The following is a 14,609-nucleotide window of genomic DNA, read 5'->3' as shown; positions in this document are numbered from 1 at the left end:
ATTTGAAAAAAATACCACTTTAAGTGAATGCAACGTTTGCTCTTGAATCACTTTACCTCATTATATTGTTTAGCAGCTTCAGAATAATCACTTTTGGATTCTGCTAGCAATGCAATTTGAGTCACATGTTTTGTTCCAATTTCACCACTGAAAATACCACGAAGAACATCATATTCTCCAACAGATCTATAAAGCCTACAAAAGGACAAAATAATTTCACCATTTGAACATATAAAAAATATATTTAATGTAATATTTAAATCATTGGCACTATATCCCAGCTGAGTGGTTTAGAAGGAGAGTTGTAAGGACTATTTTTAATGATGAAGGAATATAAATATGTTTTAAAAATGTATTTGTTCATATAAAAATGAACCCAAATTTGACCTTATCATTTGTTTATTTAATTTACTCAAAGGGAAGAAACAGTCCTAATGCAACTTGAAATGAGTGGTGAAAATACTCCTCATTCAGGCATGGACACAAGTTCAAACCTTTCACCTAACATGCTCACAGATTTCTCACTGTATGGAAACTTTGCATTTGAGTCCACAATATAAAAGTCAATCTCATTTTTCTAATTTGTAGATTAGACAGCTTTTCAAGGCCTTTACTGGGTAGGAAATTTACTGCACAGCCATAATTTGTGGAATCTATTCTCTCAATTAAATAAAAAGCTATCGGATACAACCAAAGCTACTGTATGAAATTTGGCTGTGCAAACTGGTTCCACTACTTCCTAGGTGTTTCAACCAATTCTGATTTGGGGAGAAGAATCTGTGGCAGTGGGGATGACAAAGTGCAAGCTACAAATTAGATTTAGCAGCCTGAATCATGCTGGTAAGGGCCACTGACATAGTTTGAGGCCAAGTGACCTATGAATCATATCTAGTTTTTTGTTTTTCTCCCTGAAGAAGCTGTCAGAGTTACAGAATCTTGAAGTCTGCACTCATTTCCCCATTTAAATTTTGTGTCCTTAATATGTGACCCATTGGTAAAATATCATGCATGTTTTCCCACTTAATGGGCTGAAGACAAGCAGGAAACTATGCTCTGTCTAGTTCAGGAAAGCAAGCAGATATATTCCTCTTGGGGCTTTGAATTACAAGGACCTGGAACAGCAAACTGCAACGGGGGTGGGGAGGCAGCAATGCATCGAAAGCCATAGAGGAAATGAAAAGGCTGAATAAATGCAATCACTCCTCCATGAACCTCTATTAAATTATACGAGTCTGAGGTTCACTTGATGTTTTGTCTCTTCAGTTTCTGTAAACAACCTGACCAAGATGTTCTTATCGCTTTTCTGGAATGCAGGTGTTTCCAGAGTTGTAAAGCGATGTTTTGCTGCATTTCTTTCAAAGAAACTTGACTTCACCTTCAAGAACAGAACTTACTTAGCAAGCTCAATCCATCTGACAACATCTGGAGGAAGCTGGGGTTTTCCCCGCCTTTTTTTGGAAGATGGCTCCTCTGGAGGGCCAAGGCGAATCAACGCCTGCTCCAGAAGCAGGATGCCCACGGGCTGTTGTAAACTGGCTAAGCAGCTAGTGCTCACGCAGTTTGCGTCAAGGTTTAGAAGCTCTGTATGTTGGAAGCTCATTTCCTGTGAAACCACAAACATATGCAGACATTTAGCCAAAAGCACTGAAAGAGTTTTCCAAGGAAAATAACATTTTTACTAGATGTCAGAGAAAATTCTGACGCAAATAGCAACATCACCAAGATTTTCCTCCTTTAGTTTCAATGGTTTTCCTTAACCAGTAATTTGCTGAATGAAACATATGACCTTTTCTTTAAACGCAACAAATAAGACCATTTAAAGGAAGCAAAAATATATTAGCCAAACAGGAGACCCTAAAATTCCCACATCCCCAATCAATGATATTTACTGAGTACTTACTATGTGCAAAGCACTGTACTAAGTGCTTAGGAAAGTACTATACAACAGAATTAACAAATACTCTCCCTGCCTATACCCAGTACAAGCAATAATTTGATAGGATAAAGGGCAAATAAATCATTTCTAAGGCATCAAGGCCTGCCTCTCTCTCTCTCCCTAATACAACTTAACGCACTCTTTTTTCCTTCCTGTTCTCTTTACTTCTAATAGACCGTTTGTACAATAGCAACTGTACAACTGGAGTGCAGCAGTACAAAGAGTTCTAAAATGTGGGGGTTGTGTTCTTGCAAAACCTTGTGTTAAGGAAAGCCAGGGTGGTAATACCCATGCCTGACATCATATGCATGTGTCATTCACAACTGTTTCTTTCAACAATGCATTGTGCTATATCAATGCAAGCTCGAGTCATTGGAAGAAAGTTCCATAACTTGTTAACCATGTTCTCGTAAAGAGGTATAGGGAAAGCACAGACTAAGCTTTGCAGAATTGAACATAATCACATTACCCCGGAGTCTAGTACAGTGCTTGTACATGTCATCCCACTCCTCAAGGCCTCTAATGGCTACCCATCTATCTCCACATCAAGCAGAAACTCCTCACTAGGGGATTTAAAGAACTCCCTTCCCCCTTAGTTCCCCCCATACTTCCCCTCCTTTCTCTCCCATTACATGCCAGCCCACTCACTTCACTTCTACCAACCAATCATTCAATGTTTTTTTACTGGGTGCAAACACTGCATTAAGCATTTGAGAGAATACAGTACTTTAGAGTTGAAAGACATGATCCCTGCCTTCAAGGCGTTTACAATCTAGTGGGGAAGACTGACGCTGAAAATGAATTAAAGATAGGGGAAGCAACAGAGTATGAGGATATGTACATAAGCACTGTGGGACTAAGATAACCAAGATAACTTAAGGGCTTCAGACCAAACACAGAAGAAAAGGGAAATAGGGTAGGAAAATGAGAAGCTCTTCTAATACCAACTATTCACTGACCCTCACCCTAGCCTCACCTACGGTTGACCCCACACTCATGCCCTCCCTCCTGCCTGGAACTCTCCCCACTACATATCCGGCAGTCTCCCCATCTTCAAAACTTACTGAAATATCTCCTCCAGGAAGCCTTCCCTGACTATGCTCTTTTTTGGTGTTTGTTTTATGTTACGCACTGTTCTAAGCTCTGGGTAGATACAAGTAAGTTAATCAGGCCAGATACAGTCCCTGCAAGAGAAGTAATGTGGCCTAGTGGGTAGGATGTGGGCGTGGGAATCAAAAGGATCTGGGTTCTAATCCCGGATCTGCCACTTGTCTGCTGTGTGACCTTGGGCAAGTCACTTCACTTCTCTGTGCCTCAGTTACCTCATTTGTAAAATGGAGATTAAGACTGTGAGCCCCATGTGGTACATGGACTGTGTCCAACCCGATTAGCTTGTATCCACCCCAGCTCTCAGAACAGTGCCTGGCACACAGTAAACACAAATACCACTTAAAAAAAGGGCTCACAGTTTAAGTAGGAAGGAAAGCAGGTACTGAATCCTCATTTTGCAGTTGTGGAAACTGAGGCACAGAGAAATGACCTGTCCCAAGATCACACAGCAGGAGAGTGGAAGAGCCAGGATTAGAACCCTAGTCCTCTGGCTTCCAAGTCCGTGCTTTATCCCCTAGGCCATGTTGTTTCCCACTTCTTTCCCTCCCCACCTCCTGGTTTATCCTGGCACTTAGCCCCACCCCTCTACCTCACCTTGCCCTCTCCTCCCTTACCTTGCTACTCTCCTACTACAACCCCGATAAGAGGGTGTAAAACTAATAATAATTGTGGCATTTTATTGATCAATCAATAGTATTTTTTGAGTGCCTAATTTGTGCAGAGTACCACATTATGTGCTTGGGCAAGTACAGTACATTTGGTAGTCACGATCCTTGTCCTCAAAGAGCTTAGAGAGGAATCAACCACACACTTCTCTCTTCCAATTCCAACCTATTCACTGTACCTCGACTTCATCTATCTCACCGCTGACCTCTTGCCCACGTCCTGACTCTGGACTGGAATGCTCTCTCTTCATATCCTTCATATGAAGCAGTGTGGCTCAGTGGAAAGAGCATGGGCTTGGGAGCCAGAGGTCATGGGTTCGAATACCAGCTCTGCCACTTGTCAGCTGTGTGGCTGTGGGCAAGTCACAACTTCTCTGTGCCTCAGTTACCTCATCTGTAAAATGGGGATGAAGATTGTGAGCCTCATGTGGGACAACCTGATTACCTTGTATACCCCAGCACTTAGAACAGTGCTCTGCACATAGTAAGCGCTGAACAAATACTAATATTATTATTATTATTATCCAACAATTACTCTTCCTTCAAAATCTTATCGAAGGTACACTCCTCCAAGAGGCCTTCCCTGACTAAACCCTCTTTTCTTTTTCTTCAATTCCCTTCTGTGTCACCTTGACTTCCTCCCTTTATTCATCCCCCCATCCCAGCCTCACAGCACTTTTCTTACCTGTACACATCTGTAATTTATTTATATTAATGTCTCAATCACCCTCTAGACTGTTCACTCATTGTGGATAGGGAATGTGTCTGTTCACTGTACTCTCCCAAATGCTTAGTGCAGTGCTGTGCACACAGTAAGCACTCAATAAATATGACAACTAAATACTTAGGTACTCCCCTTATTTCCACAGTCCTTAGGTTCACATCCTTATACTTGGTTGCTTCCTCTCTATGCTCTTTGAGGACAAGGATCGTAGCTACCAAATGTACTGTACTCACCCAAACAGTGTGGTGTTCGGGCACAAATTAGGCACTCAAAAATACCACTGATTGATTAATAAAATACAATTATTATTAGTTTTACACTCTCATTATCAGGGACAATAAAATCTGAATAACTTAAAACACACCAAGCCACGCACCTACCTTTCCTTCTACATATTAAGTTCTCCATAAATGACGGTGATGATTAGTTCAAATATGCAATTTAATTCTAGATACCTGCACAAACCTTTGTGGCTTCTTTGACACGAATCAGAAATAATTTCTCTTGATTTTTAAAAAATACAACACTTATGCTTAGGAAGTGAAACTAAATTACCTTGCTTAATGTTATACTTATCCCTTAAAAATTAATTACAATATGAAGTTCATTAATGCCTAAAATTTTCTCTAATACAGTGCTTAAAATGCTAGTTTTTTTTATAGATATGCAGCATGTCTTATTAAGAACTCCCTCCTTCTTCATATATGACAGACCACTCTTGCTACCTTAAAATGCCTTATTAAGGTCACATCTCCTCTAAGAGGCCTTCCCTGTCTAAATCCTCAATTTCTCTACTTCCTCTCCCTTCTGTATCGCCTATTCACTTGGATCTGAACCCTTTAATCGTTTGATAGTCACCCCATCTTCAGCCCCACAGCACTTTATATATAAAGCGGTAATTTACTATAAATGTCTGTCGCCTCCTATAAGACTATAAACTCCTTGTGGATTGGGAATGCGACTACCAACTCTATTGCACTGTACTCTCCCAAGCACTTAGCCCAATGCTCTGCACACAGTAACCAGTTAAAACACACCACTGATTGACTGGCACAATTAAAAGTAAATATTTTAAGCCTAATTTGTCCAGCATTTAAAAACCTTCCTCCATGAGTTAGTTTGTAACTATGCAAGACACAGTGTAAGCAACAATGCGTTAAATGGTCTCCTAATAATGTGAAGGGGTTAATGTTCTTCCTCAGTAAATAACTTACTACCAGAAAGAAACTTTAGGCACTGAGAGAACTGAGCTCTGTTTATCAAATGGAATTGAATTTTGAAGAGCATTTTGCGAGTGAAAGGCTGTGATGAGGCTGGATGCAAATCCATTATCCCATTCACACAACCCCAAGGGGTTTGAACCTTTTTCACATCCAGATATGAATCTCGATGAGTCATCCAGACCCTTCTGGCCCATTTCCAACAGGAAAATGATAAACAAATAAAATGTTCACACACACAATGTGAAGTCACTGAACGATCCAAATCATAGTTAAAATATTTGGATACTTGCAATAGTTGCATGCTCATTTTAAAGAGTTTTCTTAGTATCACATAATCCAATGTTGCATAAACTCACATGAGGAAACAAAATCTTGCATTGGTTCTAGGTAGCCATGTAAGGTTCCCCTAAAAGAAATACCAAAGCCAGGGGAATCCACTGGACGCAATGGATTCCACCTAACCTCCCAACCACCAATTGCCAGCTTCATTGTGGTCCAGCCTGGAAGACAAACCTAAAGGCATTTCTGGTTTATCCTTAAGCATGCCCAGTTTACAAGGCTGCCAGTTCTGGTGTCACCCATGGAATTTAAGTACTTAGTGCAGCACACTGAACACAATAAACTTAGTAAGAAGCATCATGGCCTAGTGGAAGAGGCCTGTGCCTGGGAGTCAAAAGGACCTGGATTCTAATCCTTGCTCCGCTACTTCTCTTCTGTGTGACCTGGCAAGTCATTTACTTCTCCATGCTTCAGTTCCCTTCTCCATTCACTCATTCATTCAATCGTATTTATTGAGTGCTTACTGTGTACAGAGTACTGTACTAAGCACTTGGAATGTACAATTCGGCAACAGATAGAGACAATCCCTGCCCAACAACGGGCTCACAGTCTAAAAGGGGGAGATAGCAAAGCAAAACAAGTACTCATGCAAGAATAGTAGTTCAATACTTGTTCTCCCTTCTACTTTAGAATGTGAGCCCTATGTGGGACCAGATGATCTTTTATCTATCAGAGTGCTTGGTACATAGTAAGCACTTAATTCCACATTTTTATTATTTTTAATAACAATAATTATAATGATAATAATAAATACCACTGATTGATGAATTGGGCTCAGGACTCCCAAAGGGCTAGTCCAGTAGTCCACTCGGATCCAGGACTTCTGATTCACACTGGGTCATTCTCAAATTGGCCTAGATCTGCCCTGGCAGATGCAGATGTCCTGGGCATCTTCTGGAGGGCAGAGTTTCCTCCAAGTCAGACCTACACCTTTGGGCCACTAGGTACCATTTTCCAAGACTTCATTTCTGATTTCTGACTGGACTTTTCAACCATTTCCCAGAAAACAGCATAAACTAGGAAGAGACTCTTTGTTCGACAAGGAGATTCTTCCAGACTCTACCCCGTTCTTCCTTCTTAGAAGAAAATCCTTGCAAATAAATTCTGAAATGAGTTTGTGAAATGAGTTTGTGTCCTGCAAAGAAGCATAAATGGCAACAAAAATATACTAAGACTTTTACCTGGATACAGGAGATGAAAGGTGGAAAGAAAGACACAGTGCTGCTGAGGAAGTGATTGAAGTCCTGAAGTAACTTCAGAGTGATGTTCCTTTTCTCAGATTGGCTCTTGAATTTATCTATTTCTTTCAGAATTCCAGCAAACAAGCTGCTAAAGAGCTGTTTTGCAAGTGTTGGGTCTCGCTTAAAAATGCAAAAGAAAGAAATGAAGATAGATTATGAAAACCTGAAGCCCAAACCCAGGAAAACACTGAAGCTATAAGATATTTAGTTTGAAAATGGAGCATCCTCCAACAAAACCTTAAGACAGAAAGTATTTTAAATTAATTTTAAAATTCTTGAACTTATAAAGCAATATCTTTATATTTATAGAATTGTGAATAATAAAATATCTTTTCACACTGACAAAGAATAAAATCACCAATCAATTGTATAGATTTTTGCTTTGCAGCATTTAAGTGAAAAGTCTGTCTGGTAGCTTTTACAGTGTAGAAAACATTGGCTTGATGGTCAACTTCTCTGGAAAAATACCAGTAAAAGAAAAATATCTAGAAAGTCTAGGGCTACTTTTATGGCCTTAACTTGTCTGAGCAAGTCATCCCTATCTGTATCTTGACTTCTTTCATAACTTCAGAATTCCAAACTAGCAGGAATGGGAACTAAATTGAACTACTCCCCATAAGAAAATCTGACTTAACAAACCAGTTCTATTACCTGTTTTTAACTGATATTTCTGAGCATGTGTTTCCAGTTTGGTCTTCTAATCTCACGTGCTAATTCTCAACTTGCCCAAGAAATGGAGAGCTGTATCTATGACTTAAAATGATGGAACTTCATGAACTAGGAACTGGTTCACTGAGAATTATACTTTCATTAGAACAAGTTGATTTTATAGCCAAGGGGAGGTACAACAAAAAAATTATCAATGAAGATGGACCTTGTACAAAAATTGGGCAAGCAAGCCTCGTTGTTAGGTGCTTTTTTCCCTATCTTTGGAAGCAGGCCCACTAGATCAACGAACACCCTAGGCAAAGAATGACTTCAGTGACCCATCTTCCACACATTTGCTGCTGCCATGGATTGGAGCAGAGGTAAGAGAGGAGAAGGTATCATGGTCTAGTGGAAAGAGCATGGGCTTGGGAGTCAGGAGACCTGGGGTCTAATTCTGTTCCACCACTTGCCTGCTGTGTGACCGTGAGCAAGCCACTTAACTTCTCCGTGCCTTGGCTTCCTCCTCTGTAAAATGGGTATTACCCTATTTATTTTGTTAATGAGGTGTACATCCCTTTGATTCTATTTATCGTGATTATGTTGTCTTGTTTTTGTATGTCTGTCTCCCCCAATTAGACTGTAAGCCCATCGTTGGGCAGGGATTGTTTCTGTTGCCGAACTGTACATTCCAAGCGCTTAGTATAGTGCTCTGCACATAGTAAGTGCTCAATAAATACTATTGAATGGATGAATGAGTTTAATACCTGGTCTCCCTCCTTCTTAGGTCAGGGTTGGTGTCTGAGTTGATTATCTTGTAACTGCCCCAGCGCTTGGCACACAATAAATGCTTAAATTTCAGAGTTGTAACCTTGACTTTGTATAAAGCTTTCATTCACTCAGAGCACTTTTACATTACTTATCACTTACATTACTTACAATACTTATCACATTTTGTCCTCAGGGCATCTCTGGGGGTTAGGAAGAAGCAAATATTGTTATCTCCAATTAAGAGATGAAAAAAAAAATGAGGTCCAAAAAAATTAGCAGACTTGCCCAGGAATACATAGCGGGCCAACTACAGAGCTGGGGCTAGAAGCCAAGTCCTCTGACTACCAGAATCCAACAGGAGAACCAATCCAAGCAAAGCTTGTGTCCCTTCGCCTCAGGAGGCAGCAGGGAAGACAAAGAGGGCACTGATGGTGTCTACTTGTTACCACAAAGAAGGCACTGATGGTGTCTACTTGTTACCCTGAAAGCAGCCAGGACTCAAGAATCTCTGTGAGAGTTGGCCTGTGATGCAGGGGGATCGGCTGTGAGGAGCAGGGCAGTAGGGGCAGAGTACAGATTTCAGAAAGCTTTCAGATCAGACAAGCAGCGGGGCCCAGTAGATAAAGCAGTGAGAGTCACAGGGACCTGGGTTCTAATCCCAGCTCCTATATGTGCCTGCTGTGTGACCTTGGGCACTTCACTTCTCTGTGCCTCAGTTCCTTTATCTGTAAAATGGGGATTGAGGCTGTGAGCCCTATGTGGGACAGGGACTGTGTTCGACCCCATTATCTTTTATCTACCCCAGCGCTTAGTACAGTGCCTGGCACATATTAAGTACTTAACCAATACCAGTATATATATCTATATCTTATACATAAGGTTGGGTGCAATGTCCTCTTCTCTCCACTCCCTTCCACAACACAGATTCCAACATGTGACCTTTTCGTTTCTGCTCTGAGCACCTTAGAGATTCATGTGGATCAGGTGCCTTAAAAATACAAATCCCAAGAAGGGAGTTATTAATGACAAGAAGATTCCAATTTGGCACCATTCAAGTGACACGGAATTTAAAAATGAAATGCAATAATGAAGAAAAAGTTATCAGATAATTTCATATAGGCTACCTATACATCCTTAGGAGACATGCTAATATACAAAGGGCAAAGACATGTTCTAATTCTTAGTGTCCTTTTCACAAACAGAAACCTAAACATTTGGTCAGCAGACTTATTAAGCATTGGCTAGAGTTCCTGAAAAATATTGTTAGATGAAATGTGAAGGCAAATCAGACCTGTGCCACAGCCTGAAGAGGAGTAATTAAACTGCTATGTTCAATCTGGATGTCAGGGAGGTCTCCTTGGCGGTAACTTCTATACAGAGTAATCTGGGCATCATGCTTCATTTTCAGCTCACTTTTTATTTCCTATAATAGGATAAAAATGAAATCTAAATCAGTGGGCCAGATGAGAGGTGAAAGAGTCGGATCTGAATTTTAAGGAAAAAGAACAGAAGCTAAGGTAAAGGGTTTATCATAACAGTAACAATAATTGTAGTGTGATTATGTAGATCCAAGCACTTATCATATCCTGCCTTGACATTGCCTCCTCACTGACCTCCTGGCCTCCTGTCTCTCCTCACCCCTTTCCATACTTCACTTTGCTGCCCGGATCATTTCGGCCCATGTTCGGTCCATGTCTTCCCACTCCTCGAGATCTCCATCAGCTTTAAAGCACTCTATCTACTTGTCCCCTCATATCTTTCCTCACTGCTCTCCTATTGTAGCCCAGCCCACACACTAAGCAGCGTGGCTCAGTGGAAAGAGCACGGGCTTTGGAGTCAGGGCTCATGAGTTCGAATCCTAGCTCTGCCACTTGTCGGCTGTGTGACTGTGGGCAAGTCACAACTTCTCTGTGCCTCAGTTCCCTCATCTGTAAAATGGGGATTAAGACTGTGAGCCTCACGTGGGACAACCTGATTCCCCTATGTCTACCCCAGCGCTTAGAACAGTGCTCGGCACATAGTAAGCGCTTAACAAATACCAACATTATTATTATTAGTGCCAGCTTACTCATTGTGCCCCGATTTCCCCTTATTTCACCGCTGATCCCCTTCCCAAATCTGTCTTCTGACCTGGATCTCCTTCCTCCTCCATATATGCCAGACGACCACTCTCCCTACCTTCAAAGCCATATTAAAGTCATATCTCCTCCCAGAAGCCTTCCCCAGTTAAGCCCCCCTTTCCCCAACACCCTCTCCCTTCTGTGTTATCTATGCACTTGGATCTGTACCCTTTGGGCACTTGGTATTTATTCATTCATTCAATAGTATTTATTGAGCGCTTACTATGTGCAGAGCACTGTACTAAGCGCTTGGGATGAACAAGTCGGCAACAGATAGAGACAGTCCCTGCCGTTTGACGGGCTTACGGTCTAATCGGGGGAGACGGACAGACAAGAACAATGGCACTAAACAGCGTCAAGGGGAAGAACATCTCGTAAAAACAATGGCAACTAAATAGAATCAAGGCGATGTACAATTCATTAACAAAATAAATAGGGTAACGAAAATATATACAGTTGAGCGGCCAAGTACAGTGCTGTGGGGATGGGAAGGGAGAGGTGGAGGAGCAGAGGGAAAAGGGGAAAATGAGGCTTAAGCTGCGGAGAGGTAAAGGGGGGATGGCAGAGGGAGTAGAGGGGGAAGAGGAGCTCAGTCTGGGAAGGCCTCTTGGAGGAGGTGATTTTTAAGTAAGGTTTTGAAGAGGGAAAGAGAATCAGTTTGGCGGAGGTGAGGAGGGAGGGCGTTCCAGGACCGCGGGAGGACGTGACCCAGGGGTCGACGGCGGGATAGGCGAGACCGAGGGACCGTGAGGAGGTGGGCAGCAGAGGAGCGGAGCGTGCGGGGTGGGCGGTAGAGAGAGAAGGGAGGAGAGGTAGGAAGGGGCAAGGTGACGGAGAGCCTTGAAGCCTAGAGTGAGGAGTTTTTGTTTGGAGCGGAGGTCGATAGGCAACCACTGGAGTTGTTTAAGAAGGGGAGTGACATGTCCAGATCGTTTCTGCAGGAAGATGAGCCGGGCAGCGGAGTGAAGAATAGACCGGAGCGGGGCGAGAGAGGAGGAAGGGAGGTCAGAGAGAAGGCTGACACAGTAGTCTAGCCGGGATATAACGAGAGCCCGTAATAGTAAGGTAGCCGTTTGGGTGGAGAGGAAAGGGCGGATCTTGGCGATATTGTAGAGGTGAAACCGGCAGGTCTTGGTGACGGATAGGATGTGTGGGGTGAACGAGAGGGACGAGTCAAGGATGATGCCGAGATTGCGGGCCTGCGGGATGGGAAGGATGGTCGTGCCATCCACGGTGATAGAGAAGTCTGGGAGCGGACCGGGTTTGGGAGGGAAGATGAGGAGCTCAGTCTTGCTCATGTTGAGTTTTAGGTGGCGGGCCGACATCCAGGTGGAGACGTCCCGGAGGCAGGAGGAGATGCGAGCCTGAAGGGAGGGGGAGAGGACAGGGGCGGAGATGTAGATCTGCGTATCATCTGCGTAGAGATGGTAGTCAAAGCCGTGAGAGCGGATGAGTTCACCGAGGGAGTGAGTGTAAATGGAGAACAGAAGAGGGCCAAGAACTGACCCTTGAGGAACTCCAACAGTTAAAGGATGGGAGGGGGAGGAGGCTCCAGCGTAGGAGACCGAGAATGATCGGCCAGAGAGGTAAGAGGAGAACCAGGAGAGGACAGAGTCCGTGAAGCCAAGGTGAGATAAGGTATGGAGGAGGAGGGGATGGTCGACAGTGTCAAAGGCAGCAGAGAGGTCAAGGAGGATCAGAATGGAGTAGGAGCCATTGGATTTGGCAAGAAGGAGGTCATGGGTGACCTTAGAGAGAGCAGTCTCGGTAGAGTGGAGGGGACGGAAGCCAGATTGGAGGGGGTCTAGGAGAGAATGGGAGTTAAGGAATTCTAGGCATCGATTGTAGACGACTCGTTCTAGGATTTTGGAAAGGAAGGGTAGTAGGGAGATAGGACGATAACTGGAGGGGGAAGTGGGATCAAGAGCGGGTTTTTTTAGGATGGGGGAGATGTGGGCATGTTTGAAGGCAGAGGGGAAGGAGCCCTTGGAGATTGGTTAAAAATAGAAGTTAAGGAAGGGAGGAGGGCAGGGGCGATGGTTTTAAGAAGGTGAGAGGAAATGGGGTCCGAGGCACAGGTGGAGGGGGTGGCACTTGCGAGGAGGGAGGAGATCTCCTCACCCTCAGGCCACAGCACTTATGTACACATCCATAATTCATTTCTATTAATGTCTGCCTCCCTCTCTACACTGTAAGCTTCTTGTGGGCAGGGAAGGTGTCTACTAACTTTATGGAATTGTATTCTCCCAAGTGTTTAGTATAGTAAGCAGTCAATAAATACCGCTGATTGACTGATAGTGGGAGCTGCAGCATTTGAATGCTCATACTTGGGAAGTACAGAACAATCAAGTGACACATTCTGGCAAATGACCTGAGAAGGAGTGTGGCCTAGAGGCAAGAGCATGGGTCTGGGAGACAGAGGATCTGGATTCTAATCCCGGATCCTCCACTTGTCTGCTGTGAGACCTTGGACAAGTCATTTAACTTCTCTGTGCCTCATTTACCTCATCTGTAAAACGGGTGCTAAATCCTCCTCTCTCAGACTTTGATTGTGAGCCTTATGGGAAACAGGGACAGGCAGGGTCCAACCTGCTTATCTTTTATCTACCCCAACACTAAGAGCAGGGCTTGACACATAGTAAGCACTTAACAAATACCATTAAAAAAAAAAACTGTGGCAGGGATCCAGTGCTGGGGGTGGTAATTACAAGACTGGCAAAGGGATAGCAGGACAAGGGAGTTCAGGGTGATGGAAAGGGTGAAGTTGATGCTGTGTACTTTGGCATCTAGGGATAGGAGAGAGTCAAGGTGAGGTGATGGGGTTTGGAGTAAGGAAGTCTTGATAAGGGGAGAGGGTCAAATCAGAGGTTAAGAGGTGAGAATGAGGTGGAAGGTTGAAAGACTGTGATCAAAAAGTGGTAAGACAGAGCTGGTGAGGTTAGATGTGAGGCACTGTTTGGAGATGATTAAATCAATCTTATGTCCATGCTGGTGGAGTGGCTGAGATGGGAGTAGTAAGAGGTTAGTGGAGGAGAGGAAGTGGGAAGTTGAGGAGTCAGTGGGATCATTAACTTGGGGGTTGAAGTCCCCCGAAATTAGACTGGGAGAAAGGAATGAGAGCAAGTAGGGTGGTAGATAACAGCAACTGATAGCTGAAGAGGGTGACAGAGACGGATAAAGGGATTCAAAGAAAGAAAGAGGGAGATAGGTTTTAAGTGATCAACCTTTTAAAAAAATGGCTTCCTGTATTACTTTCCAATAGAAGACATCGCACTCATATTACACTATCGAAACTATCTTTCTTCAATGTAAATCTGAGCATCTATTCTGTAAGCTCGTCTCTAGACTGTAAGCTTGTTGTGGGCAGGGAATGTCACTGTTCATTGTTGCACTGTACTTTCCCAAGCACTTAGTACAGTGTTATGCACATAGTAAGCACTCAATAAATAAGACAATGAATGCATAAGTATAGAAAGGTAAGGTTACAGAACTAGACAGATCCAGATTTTAACTTAATAGCCACAAAGGACGGTCAAAGACTCGTCAAAGAATAGTCTCACCATGGAACTATTTTAAATATAAGGGACTAAAACTATAACAGCCTTGAAACTTTACTTCCCAGACCAAAATTACAAGTGTCATTTTCATAGTCATCTCTACTGACTCAGACTACTGCTCAATCTACTTCTAATCATTAAGTACGGAACAAATTATATGCGGGAGAATAAAATGAAAGCTTTTGTCTTTGTAATTTACCTGAGGATTTTTTTTAATAGCCAATCCATCACGTTCTACTGTTTATGCCCTACTCCTTCAGCATAAATTGATCTATAAA

General features: G+C 42.9%; 1 protein-coding gene across 3 annotated transcripts in view; it reads right to left on the bottom strand.

Moving 5' to 3' along the window:
• PRKDC (protein kinase, DNA-activated, catalytic subunit) overlaps positions 1-14,609 on the bottom strand; it is a 126,427-nt gene that overhangs the window by 41,354 nt on the left and 70,464 nt on the right. For all 3 annotated transcript variants that reach the window (XM_029069344.1, XM_029069345.1, XM_029069346.1), the window contains exons 61-64: positions 9,946-10,077; positions 7,179-7,358; positions 1,395-1,603; positions 57-195 (exon numbers count right to left, since the gene is read on the bottom strand). In XM_029069344.1, coding sequence (XP_028925177.1) covers positions 57-195; positions 1,395-1,603; positions 7,179-7,358; positions 9,946-10,077 — 660 coding nt within the window. The remainder of the gene's footprint in view (positions 1-56; positions 196-1,394; positions 1,604-7,178; positions 7,359-9,945; positions 10,078-14,609) is intronic.

This window comes from Ornithorhynchus anatinus, chromosome 7, assembly GCF_004115215.2.
Source record: "Ornithorhynchus anatinus isolate Pmale09 chromosome 7, mOrnAna1.pri.v4, whole genome shotgun sequence".
Taxonomy (NCBI): domain Eukaryota; kingdom Metazoa; phylum Chordata; class Mammalia; order Monotremata; family Ornithorhynchidae; genus Ornithorhynchus; species Ornithorhynchus anatinus.
Note: the sequence above shows the minus strand (reverse complement) of the source record. Positions and strands in the feature narration are given on the sequence as shown.